This window comes from Chelonoidis abingdonii, chromosome 22 (genome assembly GCF_003597395.2).
Source record: "Chelonoidis abingdonii isolate Lonesome George chromosome 22, CheloAbing_2.0, whole genome shotgun sequence".
Lineage (NCBI taxonomy): Eukaryota > Metazoa > Chordata > Testudines > Testudinidae > Chelonoidis > Chelonoidis abingdonii.
Genome location: NC_133790.1, coordinates 23783699 through 23803264, shown reverse-complemented (window position 1 = coordinate 23803264; position 19566 = coordinate 23783699). Strand labels below are relative to the sequence as shown.

Below are 19566 nucleotides of genomic sequence, written 5' to 3'. Positions count from 1 at the left end.
AAAATGAACATTTCGGTCTGCACTGCTTTGAATTGTTATCAAGTAGAACCCATCATCACCATGGACGCATGTCCTCTGGAATGGTAGTTGACGTATGAAGGGACATATGAATCTTTAGCGCAATTGGCACATAAATATCTTGCGATGCCAACTACCATAGTGCCATGCAAACACCTATTTTCACTTTCAGGTGACATTGTGAACAAGAAGTGGGCTGCATTATCGCCTGCAAATATAAACAAACTTGTTTGTCTGAGCAATTGGCTGAACAAGAAGTAGGACTGAGTGGACTTGTAGGCTCTAAAGTTTTACATTGTTTTATTTTTGAATGCAGGGGGTTTTTTGTGCACAGTTCTACATTCGTAAGTTCAATGTTCATGATAAAGAGATTGCACTACAGTACTTGTATTAGATGAATTGAAAAATGCTATTTATTTTGTTTTTTACAGTGTAAATATTTGTAATTAAATATAAAGTGAGCACTGTAAACTTTGTATGCTGTTATAATTGAAATCAATATATTTGAAAATGTAGAAAAATCCAAAAATATTTAAATAAATTGTATTCTATTATGGTTTAACAGTACAATTAATTGTGATTTAATTTTTTTTTATTGCTTGACAGCTCTACTTCCTAGATTTCACATCTTCTTGTACTGCTGACATACCGTAAAACCAGCTTGATTTTCCTCTTTGGCCTCCTTCCCCACCTGATGCATACACATTTGGAGATGCTTTCATTAGTGAACTGCTGAGAAAATGTTGCCTGGTTCCCTCAGATTACCACTCAGATGCAAGATGTTAGTGATCTGGGAAAGGCCATATTTGAACTTCCACTACATTAAAAAAAAAAAATTAATTTCAACTGATATTTTGGGCCTTCTCAGAGTTTGGTTAATTTTTTTGAACAGTTCTCACAAAATTTGCTTCTACAGAGATATGAGAGTATCTGTGCATCTCTCTGGTGTATTTATTTCTAATTTGAGGTCATTTTTGAAACCTTCCCATTTGACCAGTCAAATACACAACCTCTAGATTCTCTGCAATGCCAACATGTAACTCTTAACAATGATTAAAGGAAGAGAAATGGCCCTCAGAGAGAAGACCTTAAAACATCACTGGGCTTACCTGACTGCATCTATAAAGTTTATGGATTTTGATTTTCTTTTAAATTCCGGTATCCCGTCATTTATTGGCAGGCATTTGATCAGTTCAGTGAAGCAGGGTCGGGGATATTTCCACACCCTTCAGAAAGAAACGTTGGAGAGGAAGAGTGCACTGAAATCAGCACAGCAAAAACAACAGGAAAAATGGCGAACTGAATGGCAGCCAGCCAGAGACTCATCAGATGAGGAAGACTCTGAGGAAGAGCTAACCGAGTAAGTGGGTTTTGGTATTTTGTTGACTTGAGAATCAAAGGTTTTGAAAGAGGCAGTTTCAGAATTAAACTCATTGTCTCTGCCATCAGTATCAGGACATTTGATTGACTGTTGCAAGATTAATCCCTCTTCGTATAAGGCCGTTTTCGACTCTATATACAGACCCCAAATTTTCAACTTCAACACTTACAGCAGGGCAACAAATTCTGCATTTGAACCTTCAGATTGGCCTGGATGTGCCTAAAGTGGATAATCAGCCACCTAAATGCTGATTCCAACTCCAAAATATGGAACAGGGAGCCTTAACATAGATGCCTGAGGCAGAATAGTCCCTCTCATATGAAACAGAAACTTGACATGCTTTAAAATTCAGTTAATAGAGTGGAAGCGTGATTCGTGAACGATGAGCAAAAATGCTTGAGAAACAGTACAAAGAGAGGAGGAGGCTTTGAGGGGAGAGGGGCTGGTGGGTGGAGGGAGAACTTCAGGGCTAGCTGAGAAGAGCTGGCTGTGTGAGGAGAAGACGTTAGCGCACAAGTCCACAGTGCTTAGCTCTCTAAAATGTCCCACAAAAGAGGAACATGGGGACTAAAGGCCAGATTTATACATGTATTTAGGCCTCTAAGGATGCAGGTAAGTGCTTAGTGGAACTTTCAATAGTACCTAGATTGAAAGCCATGGGAATGAGGTACCCAGGCACTTATGAAAATCCCACTAGGCTCCTATCCGCATCTTTGGGGGCTAAATATCTTTAACACTCTGGCCCTAAAGCACTAAACACGTTGGGATGGCACACAAAACACAGTGGCCTATTTGTGTTCATTTGGTCCTGTCTTTCTCTCCTTCTCCCATTCCCCACTCTCTTTAGTTTCATGCAATCCCAGACTTCCCATTACATTGTGGCTGTTAGCTGGGATTGTCATTAGTAATAATTATGCTTCCTCCACTGAGATTTGCTAACCACTGGACTATTCTTTCTCTCAGAATCCGGTTTGTTTATTCAGTAATACTCTATTTGTTCCTAATACTTATTTCTAGCTATGCAGGAGTTGAACAGATGAAGTGTTGAATTCTAAGCCTGCATCCAAACAATTGGATTTTTACTTTTCTGCCATGCCCTCTTTTCCACCTACCTTCAGTATCTCTATGTAGATTCTGTTTGGTCTGGACTTCAATATTCTCTAACTACACAGGCTACTCTGAAGTTTTATGTCGTCAAATATTGTGTTTATATTCCTGCTCCACTTTGGGACTAAGAATTACAAAATCTCAAAAAATGCTTGAGACTGCAGTGGAGACAGGTCACACAGGAAGGGTGAATGTTAGGGAGCTGGAAGCAACAGCAAATCTCAGTGGGGGTGTAGGACTTTGGAGACCTGAGTGCTTCACTGCAGACTCCTGATGTGACCTTGGGCAAGTCATTTAGGGCCAGATTTGTTAACGTATTTTTAAAATGTTCTTGTCAGTATCACTTATTTTGCTCTCTGAACCAGTAAAAGCTATATTAGCAAAAAGTCCTTTTTGCTGCTATCAACTGCATCTAGACTAGGGCTTTTGCCCTTGTAGAAGTGTTGCACGCACAAAAATCACACCCCTCATGTAGATCTGGTCAAGGTAGTAAGGTTGGTATCAGTGACAACTTACTTGCTCAGCATTTTACTTATCATTCCCTCCAACTGATTTTAAAAAGGATCTTACTTGCATTATTGGAAATTTTATTCTCTAAAAAAGCAAAATCTTTAGACTTGGGTGAACCAAATGCAGAATTAGGGTTGAGGTCCCTGATTCTCATAATTGGAAACTTGGTTACTGAGCTGCCCTCTTCCAGTATGTGTGGGATGGGATAAGAATGCACAGTGAAACTAGTGAAAGAAATGCACTGTCTTGGCGGGCCTTCGTTTATATATGCAAACTGTCCAATGTAATTTATGCAGACGCAGAATCCCTGCTAGCAGGTGTTAGTTTCATCCTTGTCATGTTATTTGTGTTTGCTTGGTTGCTGTGGCAGGCAGTTAAAACGTTGTTTTCAGTCTATGTGGGGAAAATAGGGATCGTTATCTGTTATTTCACTCCAGGCTGTAGCAGCACTGAATTTAAAAACTGGGAACTCAGGGCAGGTAAGAAGGGTGCTAAAGGAGTTTGAAGACTGCAAAGAAGGGATCACTTAGGTTCTTTTCAACAGATAAAATCTTGCATCAGCCTTTTTCATAAGGATTTTTATATAGGACTTAAAATACAGCATTTTACTATAGCTTCTACTGAAGATAATGAAAATCTCAGCGGAAGCTATTGAATGTACAGCATATCTTCATTACTTGATTATCTTGCACATTGGAGAAACACCCTATTGTTCAAGCAAACCTTAAAACAGAAGCTTTTAAGTTATAACAGCAAAAAAAGGCTATAAAAAGCCATCATGAAGTTCCAAACTTATTCTTTCTTAATTACTTATCTCCATGATTCTTTTCATTAACAAAGTAAAAGATGATTTTGCTAGCAATGGGCACTATGAACTCTGCCTGTGGTAGGAAAATCTACGTTGTGTTCTGTCTGCCTCTGACCTAATCAGAAATGAATGTTCTGCTATCAGAATTTATCGGACAGTTTTATGACTGGTATGCGAAGAAGAGCAGTATCTAGCACTCTTGCATAGTTACCTTGGTTTTATAGTTCAAAGAGGAGTAAATGAATCTTTTCCCCTCAAGTAAGACTCGAAAACAAACAGGAGCAGATATTTTAGGCCTAATTCTCCACTTCATTACATCAGTTTTATGCGAGAGTAGCTCCACTGAAACCAATGGAGATGCACCAGTATAAATACAATATAAGAAGTGTAGAGTTAAGGTGTCTTTTGTATAGTCCCTCTTCTCACCATGGGACTGGGCGTGTGAATATTGGTTTAAATGGGTTATGGATGAGCAGCTAAAACCATTCTTTTGGCATCTCTTTGACTGTTGTCAATGGACTGATGTGTTTACATTTAATTTTGTGAGGCTTCTGACTATAATAAATACAATCCACTACAGTAATTTATTTTACACAGATTTGTGCTCCTTTGCCAGTAGAGACTAATAAAGATGTTCTTTTCAAGTGTCTTAAATGATGACAGACTCATCACTTTGTTGCAGTATTTATCTGAGTGTCCTGTGGTAACAGAGATCTGGAAAGTTGTAAATAAATTAACCTGATTCCTACAGTACCTGTACGTAGAGGGATCTGCATATAAAACAAATTAACAGTTTAGGAATGACCAGAGAGAGCTATGATAGTAAATAGGAAATAGCAGATATTTAATTGTTGGAATTCTCAGCTCCCAAGAAGTTCTGTCATAAAGTCACATTAGCAAGGACGTATTAGAGCACCTAATTTATTTCGCTGTCAATGCAGGAATGTTTCTTATATTTCTCCAGTGTAATGCTTAAGTTACCCACTTGGGGGTAGTTTAGTTGAAATCTTTATATAAATATATTTACATTATTGTACATTTTGAGAAATCGTGCAGATTTTTGGAACCCTAAAATATGTACTTGACGTAAAAGCTTAGTTCTGATAAACTATTTGTAAGTATGTTCTAGATGATTTGATGCACCCTAGCCTTCTTTCCAGTCGTGCGTATTGTCCTGGTTTTCCATCTACAGATTCAGTTCAAAAAAGTGAAATAGTGATGGTTATAGCTAGTTTTTGTTGGTTTTTGTTTAGAAAGAGCAAGTGGCTTGGTGCAGGAAAAAAATTATAAACATTTAATCTTCTATATTTTATGTCACTTACAGTAGGTCTCCAGCAAATGTTGTTGCAGTGATGGGACTTTGTTGTTGTTACATACACTGCAGCATATAATTGTGTTGATGACTATTTTAATGCATGAATAATTAGAAACCTGCTGCCCACACCATCCCAGAAATCAGTGGAGAGAGGAGAAGCACTCTTCCTCTTATTAGTTTGGAGTGCAGGACTTATAAGTAACTCTGAAATGTGGAGAGTTGTAACAGTTTCTGTTCTGGCAATTGGACTTTCTTTAGGGCTCATAGAAAAGAAGAAAGTAAATCTGATTTTGGGGAAGCATGAAAATGTGCTGTTTTGTACAATGGAACTGTGGGTTTTATAGCCATGTTCACTTTGGATCAGCATAAATGTCTAATGTAAAATGTAACTTTGACTGCTTTGAGTGAGAAAGATTCTGCTTCCAAAGGTGTGATGTCAAACAGACTGTACCTATTGTCATAAGCATAAGTCCCAATTCTGAACCTTAGCATCCAAAATGTGGGTGCCTGCATGAACCCTCCAAGCTTAATTACCAGCTTGGAATCTGATAGCGCTGCACAGCCAATTTCCAGTCTCTGGTGCCCTCTGGTCTCCCCAACCTTCCCTGGGGACTCCAGACTCAGATGCCCTGAGTCTACACAAAGGGAAATAACTCCCTCCCCTTTTCCTCTTTATTTCCTCCCCAGCTTCCCCCCTGGGTACACTAGAGATACCGTTCAATCCTTGAAATGCAAACACGAGAGATCAAGTTTCTTTCACCCTCAGTCAGAGTCCCGCAAAGGTACGCTTTGCAACTCTGACACACAGAGATTTTCCCTTCCCCCCTGTTTCCTTCCTCCCCACCAATTCCCTGTGAGTTCTAACTAGGAAAAATCCAACAGGTCTTAAAAAGAAAACTTAGTAAAAAGAAAGAAAAGAATAGACTGGTCTCTGTATCAGGTTGACATATACAGGTCAATTGCTTAAAAGAAGAATGAATAAACAGCCTTATTCAAAAAGGAATACAAATTAAACATTCCAGCAAACTACACACATGTAAATACAAAAACAATAGAAGCTTACTGTCTTTCTACCTTTGTACTTACAACTGGGAACAGAAGATTAGAAAAGCTTGAAGAGAGACAGTTCACTCTCAAAGCTAGAGCAACAGAGCAGAGACACAGACAAAAGACACACACCCAAAAAAATTCCCTCCCTGAGCTTTGAAAAATCCGGTTTCCTGATTGGTCCTCTGGTCAGGTGTGTGGTTCCCTTTGTTAACCCTTTACAGGTAAAAGAAACATTAACCCTTAGCTATCTGTTTATGACACCTATACATTTGACTGCAAAACACTTCAGTTGTGACAGCCCGAGGTAAATCCCATTACTGCAGCCTTGATCCCTTCTCTAGTATCAAACATATTAGGCAGCGCTGAATAGCCACACATTTCTTCATTTCTGACTTAGCTAAAGAACACAGAGAGAGCTGATTGTTCATTCTGTGTAACAGTGGGTGCCTAGGCAGTGTGTGAGTCACTTAACTCAATGCTGAGATGAATGTTGCCATGCTAATGTTGTATCTGCTATCACAGTGGCTTTGCTTTAGGAAAATTGTGGCAGTGGAATGCCGGGAGCACATATTTTTTCTTTTGATTCCAACTACACACATCTTATAATTAGCAGCAGGGGGCTCACTCTAAAGTTCTGTTCCATATTTATAAAGAGAACCTTTTTCCAGAAGTGTATTCAGTCATCTAAGAGGACCCTGTTCTCAAAAGTCTGCATGTACTTTTAAGGATTTTGACTCTGACCTTACCTGCCAGCTATTCCAATGTGGGCAGTATCATATTTCTGATTGCAGTAAACACTGTTGTCTGTTCATTGTGGACCCACTATAATCTTTTGCATAGCCATGTCCTTGGAGTGTTCTGCTAAGTAGCACCAATGAAAAAGCGAACTGATATCACAGCCTTATGCACTTGATATTTTCCCCTCCTCCTGCTCTTCTCTTTTTGTCCTGTTCCACTATCAGTCTGTTATTTAGTGCAGTGATGAATGCCGGAAAACCTGCCTCATCTATTCATGTCTTCATAACTCTTCCTCTGCTGCATACACACTTCTTCACACAGTCTTATTAACTGTCAGTTTTAAAAGCTTGCTTCACCTGCCCCAAGTCTAACAAGGCAGACAAGCTTTGACAATCCATGTGGGATACAGAGGTCTTTTTTTATTTTTCATGATGTAACCTTGGAACACTATACAAGAGGGAGAATAGAAAAGAATAGAATCATAGAATATCAGGGTTGGAAGGGACCTCAGGAGGTATCTAGTCCAACCCCCTGCCCAAAGCAGGACCAATCCCCAACTAAATCATCCCAGCCAGGGCTTTGTCAAGGCTGACCTTAAAAACCTCTAAGGAAGGAGATTCCACCACCTCCCTAGGTAACCCATTCCAGTGCTTCACCACCTTCCTAGTGAAAGTTTTTCCTAATATCTAACCTAGACCTCTCCCACTGCAACTTGAGACCATTACTCCTTGTTCTGTCAGGTAGTGTCATCTTGTCCCAGGATAATGATGATCTACCCAAGAAATTCCCATCTAGGGGGAATTACCTCCTATTTCAGCCAAGTCCATTGCCTCACTATCTTTGGAAACCCCATGTTTGTGCTAGAAATGACACCAGGTATGCATATATAGTCAAATCTACCAGCTCGCATTTCAGAACCAGCCAGCAGCGTCATGCCCTGATACAGAAGCCCTACATAGTAGGTTGTGAAAATAAAATTTCTTATAGCAACTCCAATTTCCTAACAAGTGACAGTGCATAAACCAAAGGTTTCACTCAGCTTCTCAGACTGTGCTTATTACTTTGTGCAGGAGGCCTTCCAGTGACATACTAAGCTATGTGATTGACATTTGTCGCCTAGGATTCCTTCTCCTTTCCTCTCCACTTCCATCAGACTACACAAGAGCCAAATTAAAATGAGTGCCAGTTTGATCTCTAGTGTTTTTGTACATACAGTAAATTTTTCGTGAAAAACTGTGTGCAGAATTTATAGGCAACTTTTGAAACTTCAGCCCGTAGTATTATTGAGAGAACCTTTTCAGAAGCCAACATGCTAGAAAGGGGTCTGATGCTCTATTCCATTACATTGCTTTTATATCTGTGTAATTCCACTGAAGTCAATGGAGCTACACCTGCCTAAAACTAGCATCACGGAAGGCAAAATCAGTTTCACAGTTATTTTCTCAACAATATGGTCAAGAAAATTCTTATAATCATAGATGGCCAAAAGAATTTTCATTTATTATAAATGCCTAATTCAGAGTTCAGCAGTAGCAATCGAAGTTCTGGCAGATCAGAACAGACAATACTATTTTAAAAAGAGGGGAAGAGGAAGGATGGGCATGGGTGATATAAATAAGGCTGGGGCAGCCACAATTGTTCTGTATATATTGTATCTTCCACTTCTAATGTTTATCCTGGTCCCCTCCCTTAGTTTCTTTTTAACAGAAGGTCCCCTGCTGAGGAAGAAGGCCAAGAAGAAAAAGAAGACCATCATACAGCCTTTCATCCCTGTCTACAACAGTCTTTTGGTTCCACAGCCACCTGCATCACATGAGTATGTTCTAAGGCAAATCTAAGATGCACCCATCTTGCCAGTATAGAAGAGGGATGCAAAGTAAAATGAGACCCAAAGTGCTAATACCTCAGGCCACTGTCTGCCTGATGGCCCATGAACCCTAGAATTTTGGAAATATGTGGCTCATCAAATAGACAACATTTTTTACCTACAACAGAGTCAAATTCTATCCTCAGATGAATGCATGTGACTCCATTGACTTTTAATGAAAGTCCTGCATACACATCAAAAGTAGTATTTGTCTCACAGGTCCTGATCCTACAAATCCCCTACTCTGTGGAGTGAAGATTTCAAGATTAGGTTAACTTTTTAAAAATATGGTCAAATTCAAAAGTTTAGATTGCCTACCTAAAAATTGTTTCATGTAAGAGAGAGCATGTGTATGTACCAAGTGTGTATGGGTATGCTTCTTTGAATTCATAATGTCTGCGAAAGCATACTTACATGGTGTTGGGTGTTGAATGCTCACAACTCCCAATAAAATCAATAAAAACTGAAAATACTAAGCACTTTGCAGGATCAACCTCATACAAAGGTTTCATACCCAGAAACCATGGTGTGTTCAGGAATCAGGGGTGCACATCTTATATCTTCTACAGAAGTTCAGAGTAGTCTAGAATGCAAAGGAGACATTGAGAAATTTGATATGCCACAGTTCTTTTGTACCCACACATAAGGACCAATGTTTGCCTTCAGATACACACACTCACTTCCCATTGACTTCGATGGGAATTGTGCATACATAGGAGATTTTTTTTCCACTAGCTAGTAATCAGATTTTTGTAATACCTGTTAAATACCTCCAGGTTAATTGCTGACCACCATACAGCTCCCGTCAGAACAACATCCAATCCCTGACACTTTCTGCTGCCAAACTTTTTCCCATACCACCAATTCACTTATTATTAATCACATTTATGATGATCATGCCTAGTGGCCCACCAAGAACAGGGCCCATTATGCTAGGTGCTGTACAAGCATCATATAAAAAGCAGTCCCTGCCCCAAAGAGCTTACGTACTGAATAGACAAGACAGAGCACTGGGGAAAGGGATAGTACTAGAGGTGGCTGGAGAACAATACAGGTCTGCAACAACTTTCAAGGTTTTACATTTGTTTTTGTTCCACACTGGAACAAAATCAAACCATATCAGCTGTCTTCGTGAAATGAAATTGTGTCAACAGTCAGGTTTTCAATTAGGATCTCCCTTACTGAAAGTAATGTGAAAGTCCACCCTAGACTTCAGAAATCTTCCCATCCAAAACTTTGTCAACACTGATGCATTTCTGTGAAGTGTTTCACCTTTGATGAAATCGCATTTTTCAATTAAGAAGTCTGTTGTCAAAAATCTTCCAACCATCTCAAGACGTAACATACAAGCAGAGTGAAGGTGATGGCAGTTAACATCATGTTAGTTCGGTGACGCTTTGTTTAATTATTTAACACACTTCACTGGACTTAGTTAGGAGAATATTAGCTAGATGGAAAGAGGGACAGAGAGGGCAAGAGGGATTGGAATAAACAGCCAATCAGCACAGGGGAGAAAAGTTCAGCATGTAAACTGCAGGAAAGCTTGCTGAGGGCATCATCAAAGTCCATCCATGTCTCCTTGAACTGCTTTCTGCAGCTGCTGTGCACACTTCAGTCTCATGCTTGCTCCTCCCTGCAGTTTTTTCCCAAAGGTCCAGGGCCGGCTACAGGCACCAGCATTCCAAGCTGGTGCTTGGGGTGGCAATCTGCAAGGGGTGGCAGTCCCCCTTGTTTTGCCCCCAAGCAGCATGCCGAATTGCTGCCGCAGGGGCAGTCCGTGTGCCCTTAGGGCGGCAGGCATGTTTCCGCGGCAGCTTTGGCTAAAGATAGAAGCTGCTGCTGAATTGCCGCTGCTGCAGAAACGCGCCTGCCGCCCTAACGGCACACGGACTGCCCCCGCCATCCTCGGCGGCAATTCGGTGCGCTGCTTGGGGCGGCGAAAATTGTAGAGCTGGCCCTGCAAAGGTCACATGACTTAGAACATGGTAGACACAACATGTCTCCTGCTGCCATGAGCTTAGTGCCTCCCATGCACAGTTTTGGGTCTGGAAGTAACTGGCAGAGAATAGTGGCCCCAACTGGGCTCCATTTTGCCTCCCCCCCCAGTGCAACAGGACCTGTTTGAATTGATTTCTGTGACTGCCTGCTTCAATCTCCTAACCTCTCCCAGCCATTAAGCTTTCCCACTCATATTTTGATGGTGTGAAATCCCTCCCTATCACCATCAGAAGCCCTGAGTATATAAGTAACAGGAAAGCTCTAGAATATACCAGTGCTGAGAAGAAAGTCTACAGCATCTATGCCTAGCAAAGACAACTTCCAAGCCTGTTGCATCCCTCTTCATGCGTATATGGAGGAAATGATGATAGCAGGGAGCGCATGGAGTAGGCACGTAAGACTGAAGGTTTCAATAAAGTTTGGGTAGTATCCTGAACTTATGCATGTATATGCCCAGAAAACCTTCAAACCCAATGAGATTTGACCACCACTAATAATAATGGCCATCATAGATCCACACTCACACTTACCTTCCTCCACTCCATTAGCTGAGTTTCTCCTTTTGTGGCTCAGTCATAAGGAATTGACAGTTGGATGTTGTTAGAGAGACAAGGTGGGTGAGGGAAGATCTTTTATTGGACCAACGTCTGATGGTGAGACCAGCTTTTGATCTTACACAAAGCTCCTCTTCAGGTCTGGGAAAGGTGCTCTCAACATCACAGCTAAATGCAAGGTGGTGTAGTAAAATATATTACTCCACCCACCTTGTCTCTCTAATATCCTGGGACTGACACAGCTATGAGTATGCCGCATAGTTTGGGGTTGTGTCAGTCACAATATTTACATGTACTCAAGGATTATGCATTGCTCTCACTCAAGTGGTTGCAAACAGTGTCTGGGAAGCCTGAGTAAGGATTCTTGAGTGAGTACATAGAAAGGCACAAAAACCTAGGAATGTGGATCTGTGTAAGATACTGCCTTCACAAAACACAACTGTGTCATTTACCCTTTCCCACCAACAGATGTGGAAAAAGCACCCAGTGCTGGCTAACTGACATGAAGTTGTTTACAGGAGGCATGATCCAAGATATGCTGTTAACCTATTCTGTGTTTATCCCGAAGATTGTTGTTGTCAGTCATTTAGTTCCTGACTGTTTGCCAGGGTATCTCCTGAATGTAATGATCTAACTGTTCCTTCTGTCACCTTTTGCAGTACAGCACTTGTTTGTTTTGTTCTTCATTTTCACAGTGAACCCCTCTTTCGACAGCTTTGTGCTCTACACTGGCTCTTGGAGGCTTTGACTCTTGAACCCAACTGTTCCTTAAAACCTGTGTTAACCTGCTGGAATCCAAAGTACGTGCATGCTGCATAATATTCTTTGATGGGATGAGATGTTTGTTTTTTTTTGTCTTGCAAACATTGTTGGTTTTCCTCTCCCTTTGCTTTTAAGTAAAAATTATTCGAGTTACATGTGATTACTAATTCTGGACCATATTGTGTTATCAGATTGTGCACAGAACTCCTCTTTGGAATTAGTAAGTTCTGTGGACAAATCAGCAGCATAGCATGGCCCTCTGTTAGTATATGCTGTAGCACTAGCAGAAAGGATCTTGAGCTTTTGAAGCTAAATTTGATTTTAAAAAATTATGCAAGTTAAATGTATTTACTAAGGTCCTGATTCTGCAGCCTGCCTTGCATGGCTTGCCCAGTGAAATCAACTGGAATTTTCTCTCCAACGTGATTGCAGTACAGAGCCTGTATCAAGTGATATTTGCTAGCTATTTTTATTTCATCACTTAGGTATGGCTCTGGGCTGTTTTAAAAGATAAGTTACTTCACAACATTTTGTACTATTGCTGTTTCACTTGTGTAATTAGTAGTAAATACTCTTTTTAATTTTTCAACATTTTCAGCCAATAGACATAGTAATATTGAAATAAAATATATTTAAAGTATTCAGAAAGTTTTCTTAATTGTATATCCAGACATCAGATGGAACCATAAAGCAATGAATGACAGTCTTTTCTCTGATCCTCGGGGTAGAGCTCTTCAAGGCAGTTCTGGTTTCTCTCCCTATATGTCCAGAAATCCAACTGACACAAATAGAAACTTTGCCTATATACAGCAGAGGGAGCAGAATAGTCTTGGACAGAATTCACCAGGTGGACTGGAGATGAAAACTTAGTCCAATGTGTATTGTGTGTGAAATGTTTGCCCCCACTATATATGTGGAGCAGGCACTAGTGAGGGATGAGACACATGCTGTGCCAGTGGGTTTCACAAATATTTGCTCACAGCAGAGAAATTGAGACTCAGGACTTCTGGGTTCAATTCCAGGTTTAGTAGGGGAATGTGCTCTACTGATTTTTTTGCACCCTTCTGACGCCAGTCTCTGAACCCCATCCCAAGCCTCTCTCGGTCTCCTTCTCCTATATACTCCTCAACTGCTCTGCCCCCTCTTCTCCTCTGCTCCTACCCTACCCCTCTATCCCCATCCTCTGCCTCTTCCCTCTCCTCTCTGCATTCAAGTCAGATGACTTCCTCTATCTCTTCCATACAGCCTGGGTGCCAGTACAGGGAGCACTGAAAGCACAGAAGAGACAGGCCCTGTACTCTCAGTTCTGGTGCCCCACACCACAGCAGCCCCTAGCAGAGCAGTTACGGGAAAAGTCCTACTCAGCCATTACAGCCCCAATCTAACCCATGCTCAGTGCGGACAGATTCTTCAGTGTATTTAGCTGCCACACTAATGAATCTCTACTAAACACGTGTGAACTGTGATCTTTTTCAAAGTCTTGCAACTTGACCAAATTTGGGAGAATTGTCAGGGCAGACACAAAAGGCACATCCCTGGTGCCAGGGCACCTCCCCCTGCCAAATTTCAATACCTTGCCCCAAAGAATGGAGATAGTAGACCTTTTAAATAAAACAGCTGGAAGAATTTTTTAACATGGTCAAAACAGAATGCAGTTTCCCTAATCTTGTTCTTGGAAATGGCTAAAGTATTTTAAATGAAACTTTAAAAACAAAATTCAGTCTGAGGCAGGCATTTGGCATGGCAAATCTCAGCCCAAATGGGTAGAAGTTATAACCAACTGAAAACATGGTCTTTATAATGAAAAGATCAGGCATTTTCAACTATAATCAGCACTCCCAGCTCAATTTGTAATAGGCCAAATCTGCAGTCTGTTACATCTGTGCAGCTACATCACCCAGACCAAATTCTTCGGTGCCTTACACTCTCTGGAAATGGGAATGCACAGAAATAACTGAGAGCAGAATTTGGCCTAATGCATGTGTGGTATGTTTGTAATTCATAATAGATAAGCTTTCTGAACATTTCTCTTCACCTGTGACTATAATTCACTCGCCGCTATAACACTAGTGAATTATCCCTCTCCTCCTTACAAGTGAAGATAAATGTCATAGCAGAGATTGGCCATCATTTATTCTCTATTTATTGCATTTCTAAAAGAACTTGTAATAAAAGCAAAATTCTGGAATTGGAAAACTCATTATATTGTTTTTCACTTAGGGACCCTGGTGGCAGTAAAAGTACATTTAAAAAAACCAATAAAGACAAGGCAGCAAGGTATAGATGGGAGCACTTTATCATGGATACAAAGGTAACTTCATTGCTAATTTCTACTTTACAAGCTAGTCCAACTTTCAAAATATTTGTTTTCTCTGTTTTGTTCCCTCATGTAACTCCCTGATTTGATCTTTCTGCTTTGAAACTTGTGACTGCATGGCACGTGACTCTCTAGATTTTGATAAAAAATGTTTGACGACGGATTACAGAAAGAGCAATAGTTAGCCAGATACAGGAGTGTAGCTCTGGCTTTGGCTGAATAGTAACTAGTGATGTTGCTGGAGGGAAATGTACTACAAAAAAATGAGTCTCTGAAAATATTGGCATCTTGCCCCTTTGTTAATTAATTGGGGATGCAATCCTACTTACCCATATTCAAATGAGTAGATCATACGCATTCAAGTAAGCTACTGTAAACCATGTGAGTAAGAATTATGCAATTTAGCAGGGTCCAGTTGCAGTTTGCTTGCTAGCTTTTTAAGGGCCCCATCCTGACAAACTCCAACAGTCCGTCTGGTTTTTTTTAACTTAATTAAAAGGTAAAAATTTAAATCAGAAAACAAAGTCCACATATGGCATCTAGAGAAAAGGAAGGGGGAGGAGAAAATATGGCCATTCAGATGAAAGGCTTTTTTAAGATATTGAAAATTTATATTTTTAACTGAGAAGTGACATTATTGAAGGCAACAGTGGGTGCACTACAGAAAATGTGGAGAACTTTGATGCTCTTCTGCCGAGATAGTCCATGTTTCTGAAGAAGTGACAGGTGCTCTCTCTCTCCCTCTTTCTTATTATTTACTATTACTACCACAGGTATCTGCATGAAAACAAAGAAAGTATAGTGCCCAGGGGTTAGACCAGGAGACATAATATGTTTATGGTTTTGCTTAAGGAATCAGTAGCAAGAGTCGCTGAACTTCTAAAAAGACAAAGATCATGTTTCATCATAAAAACAACCACATGGGCCAGACCAATGGTCCTTCTAGCCCAGTATCCTGTCTTCCAACAGTGGCCAGTGCCAGGTGCTTCACAGTGAGTGAACAGAACAGGCAATCATTGAGTGGTCCATCCTCTGTCATCCACTCCCAGCTTCTGGCAATCATAGAGTAGGGACACTCAAAGCGTGGGGTCCTCCATGAACTAATCTAGTGCTTTTTTGAACCCTGTTATATTTTTGGGCTTCACAACATCCCCTGGCAAATATCCTTTGTAATAATAAAGAAGAGAGGAGAGAGGGAAATCAGCAAATCTTACAATATTCACAGAACTGTTTCTAAATAGGATGTTTTCCAGATTCCTGTGTGGGATTAGATTAAGGCCCAAATCAACAAGAATCAAGGAATCCAAAGTGAATGCTGATGATGACATTCCTATCTGCTCTCATGTTGCTATGGCTTTTTTTTCTTGCAGCCTAAATTAGACAGAAGTTTCTCTGTTGTCATTTACATTACCATTATTTAAATATAGGTTTTCATATTTGATATGAAATCTTGTATTGAGATATGGATTCCTCCAGGGTATTTGCAATGTGATACATTCTGTTTTGATTATCAAGCATGCAGATTTCAGTCTGCTGAGGTTTCATATATCTAACACAGGAAATTGATTTCCAGGGTGTGGGAGAGGTGGAGGCTTGAACATTTATCACTACAGCTTTGACCTTTTTCTCCCTGGAGGTGAAAATGTTGAGGATTTCTTTAGTAGCAAACATCTAGTGCTACTTGTTTGCAAAGTATACTGGTCCAATTGGCACCAATGCCAGAGCCAGAGAAAAATGCAGGGAAGAACCCAAAACGAAAGAGACCCCAATTTAGCAGTTTAGCCAACCTGTTGAATTTGCTGCAGAAAATCTGCGTGGCGCAAAAAAGTCTAGAGGAATCCAGTATTAGCATTAGATATGGAAATACAGTGCACCATCCCTGTCAAACCTTGTTATAACAATTCCCCTCCTTTATTTTCCTTCTGGGTAAGAAATCCTGCCAGAAAGCACCACGTAGTCAGCTTAGCAGGAAGACAAACAAGAAAACATCTATCATAACCGTCTCTCGGCTTAGTGGTCTGTCATCTCCCCATAGTCGAACTCCTCTGGGCAGCATAAGTTCCCTCGTCCCCAGCTCTGAAGACAATATCAATGTGAATACAGCTCCCATTGATGTCACCAAGGAATGTGAAGACAGTGAGTCAGTACAGAGCAAACAAACCAGAGAGGATGAAGAGCCTGTTTCCCACTGTAAGTTGCCTTTACTTGACTGCACAGTAACAAATGTATTTGCTTCAACAGTTGCCAAGATCTTTATCTTAAAGATACTTCTGTCTGGAGTAGGTTGTATGACTTTGAGCAGGTCACTTACCTCTCCATTCTTCCTTCTCTCTATCTGCAAAATGCGGGCAATAAAGCACAATCACAGGCAAGTATTAAGAGGCTTATTTAATTAATGTTTGTAAAGTGTTTTGCCATCCTTGGACAGATGGCACTACCAAAGTGCATGGGATTATTATATCGATCAGCACATAATGCTTTTCCCATTACCAGGTTTCTTATTTGCAATGAACACGACAATCACTGGACATGAAGCAAATCCTCACATTTTATTTGGCTTGTGCAAAGGGCTTCACAAGGTGGAATGCCCTTTTCATCTTTCCTGTCTGCTTTAAAGACAGAGGGAATCTATTCTAAAATTCCTTATGGCTAAAGGACTGCATTGGGTTCATATTCCAGCAGGTGGGTCAGTGAGGTGTCATTTCACTCACGCAATGTTGCCAGATGGGCAGAGAGGACTGAGGCATCTTCCTGGAAAATCATCAGAACTGCTTTGCAGTTTTATATGATAATTCAAATTTTATTCGTCTATATCAGTGCAGCCTTCAGCCATAGCATGCTGTGAGCTGCATTATAAGGTAAGTTTAACTCCTGCTTAAGTCCATTGATGTGCCATATGCACTGTCTATCCAGGTGCTTTTTTTGTACTGATATACTGCAGGAGAAAACTAATTATCAGTAATTCAGTTTGTTTTATTAATCTACATATTCATCCTGCTGCTTCATTTTTGAAGATTAATATTATTGGAGGAATTGGGTTTGATTTGCTAGATCATCATGTCCAGTTCTAAGTTGAGGTCAAGTTTATGTGCCAGTAGGTTTGGACATCCCATTACTAAGTTCTAATACATCGAGAAAACCTGATTCACAGCCAAAAGATTAATCCTCTTAGCTGTGTTATAAGGAAAAAAATACTTGGCCGAAAGTGGGCAAGAGAAGGTACTGTGGCTCAGAAGATCATGGTACAATTTCTTTTCAGTAGCCCTCACTATGATGAAACAATTTGAAACCATTGTGAATGAATTGCTATGGTTGTGCCATTGTTCAGCCTATCAAGTTATTCAGATGGCATACAATCCACAATTCGGCAGTTTTCAATAGAAGATGTCTCACAAAAGTAGAACAACTTCTGTAGCAACCAGCTGACCCACGGTAATTCCTTATGGGGCAGTGGAACTGCATAGATATTTCTTTAATTTGGGACTGTTTACTAATGTACACGTGACTCATGTATTAATAGCATTTATTTGTATTACTGTGGCAACTAGAGGCCCAAAACAAAACTGAGGCCCCACTGTGCGTGGTGCAGTACAAATACATAATATGAGACAGTCCATACCTCAAAGAGCTTACAAAATAAGGCAGACAAAGGCTGGGTGAAAAAACACGGGCACTGAGAGATGTAGTGACTTTCTCAACAGTCAATGCCAGAAATGAGAATAGAACCCAGCTGTCCTGACTCCAAGGCCAGAACTCTGCCCACTGGACCACACTGCTTCTTAGAGGAAGTAAAATAAATTGAACACACTGTTTTGTGAATTATAGGCAGTGCCCGGTGTACTCTGGGCCAAAATAATGCTAAGCTCTGCAGCATTCAGGTATTGTGTTCAGAGGCAAAAAGGAAATTCTGCATCAGCTTTAAGATATTTTCTTAATGATTTTGTTTTTTACCAAGTGAGCTCTGCAGAGGAATAATGCAATCCTGACTGTTCTTGGTCTTAATGATTCTGACATTGCATTCAGTTTACTTTCTGCTCCTGGGAGCAGGAGGTAGACTTTTTACACCAGGGAAGGTATGAGAGAGAGAGTTGGTTTTTCACACTCAGGACGCAATTGAGGCTTTTGACAATGAGGAAGAGCTGCATTTTCACTTTCCCTCTCTCTTATGACCAACAGTGGGGATGATAGGAAGATTCTGGGGACTTTAATCTTCTAGACTTTAGTAACCCTCAACAGCACCCAGCCACTCGAATGATCGCTGCTCCAATATCTACCACAGATAGTAGCTTCATTTTTCTGCTAAAATTATCACACAAACTTATATTTACACTGTCATCATTAGGCTTCCGAGTTAATGTTCCACTGAGATGAATGGGAATAGTTGACACCTCAGGGTTATTGTTTCAGGTGGTCTGTCTGCATGCTCAAAATGTCAACTTTCAGGTCACTTCCAAAATGTGAACTGGAGGTATTTTTCATATCTATAACAGCTAGAAATTAAAAAAAAATAAAATAAAAACTCATTTTCTGCAGGACAACACTACAGCAGTGGATGGATTCTGAGGTAAATTCTGTAGCCACAGAATCATGTTAAACACAGGGATGCCTCAGAGCCAGAACAGGAATTGAATTAGAACAGCTCAACTGTCCCTGTAGCCTATTTCTCAAACAGCTCATGAGGCTCCCTATAACTCTCACAGAAGTACCATTGAGATGACACATGTTTATTGGAAAACATGTGAGAAATATATTGCATTGGGCAACTAATCTGCAGATAAATTTGAACATGATTCTTACAGAGGGTTTTTATTTTGCTTCAGGATTGAGTCTATAATTTAATATGGAGCCATTTACCTGGCTATAATTTAGTTTGTATTGTTTTGTGACTGCTACTGTATCGAACCTGCAATTTCCAACATCACTGACTGGGTGAGGAACTGCACTTGTCCAAAGGTTCTGTAAGTCACATCATGTTGACAAGTCAGGCTTGGAAGCTGTCATCCTCACAGCTGTGGTATAACAGGCAGGTCAGTTCTGAGGTTGTCTAATTTATCATTCAGGCTTCTTCTGGTTTGTCAAAGGTTTTACAAGTAGATTAGCATTTCAAGCTTGCTTCCTTTGTCACTTCTTTGAATGTATAC

The 19566-nt window shown here is 40.4% G+C and overlaps 1 protein-coding gene across 2 annotated transcripts in view; it reads left to right on the top strand.

Moving 5' to 3' along the window:
• Nucleotides 1-19566, top strand: part of CCDC60 (coiled-coil domain containing 60) — a 116398-nt gene that overhangs the window by 70758 nt on the left and 26074 nt on the right. For both annotated transcript variants that reach the window (XM_032782088.1, XM_032782087.1), the window contains exons 4-8: nucleotides 1199-1378; nucleotides 8621-8743; nucleotides 12042-12146; nucleotides 14329-14419; nucleotides 16357-16615. In XM_032782088.1, coding sequence (XP_032637979.1) covers nucleotides 1199-1378; nucleotides 8621-8743; nucleotides 12042-12146; nucleotides 14329-14419; nucleotides 16357-16615 — 758 coding nt within the window. The remainder of the gene's footprint in view (nucleotides 1-1198; nucleotides 1379-8620; nucleotides 8744-12041; nucleotides 12147-14328; nucleotides 14420-16356; nucleotides 16616-19566) is intronic.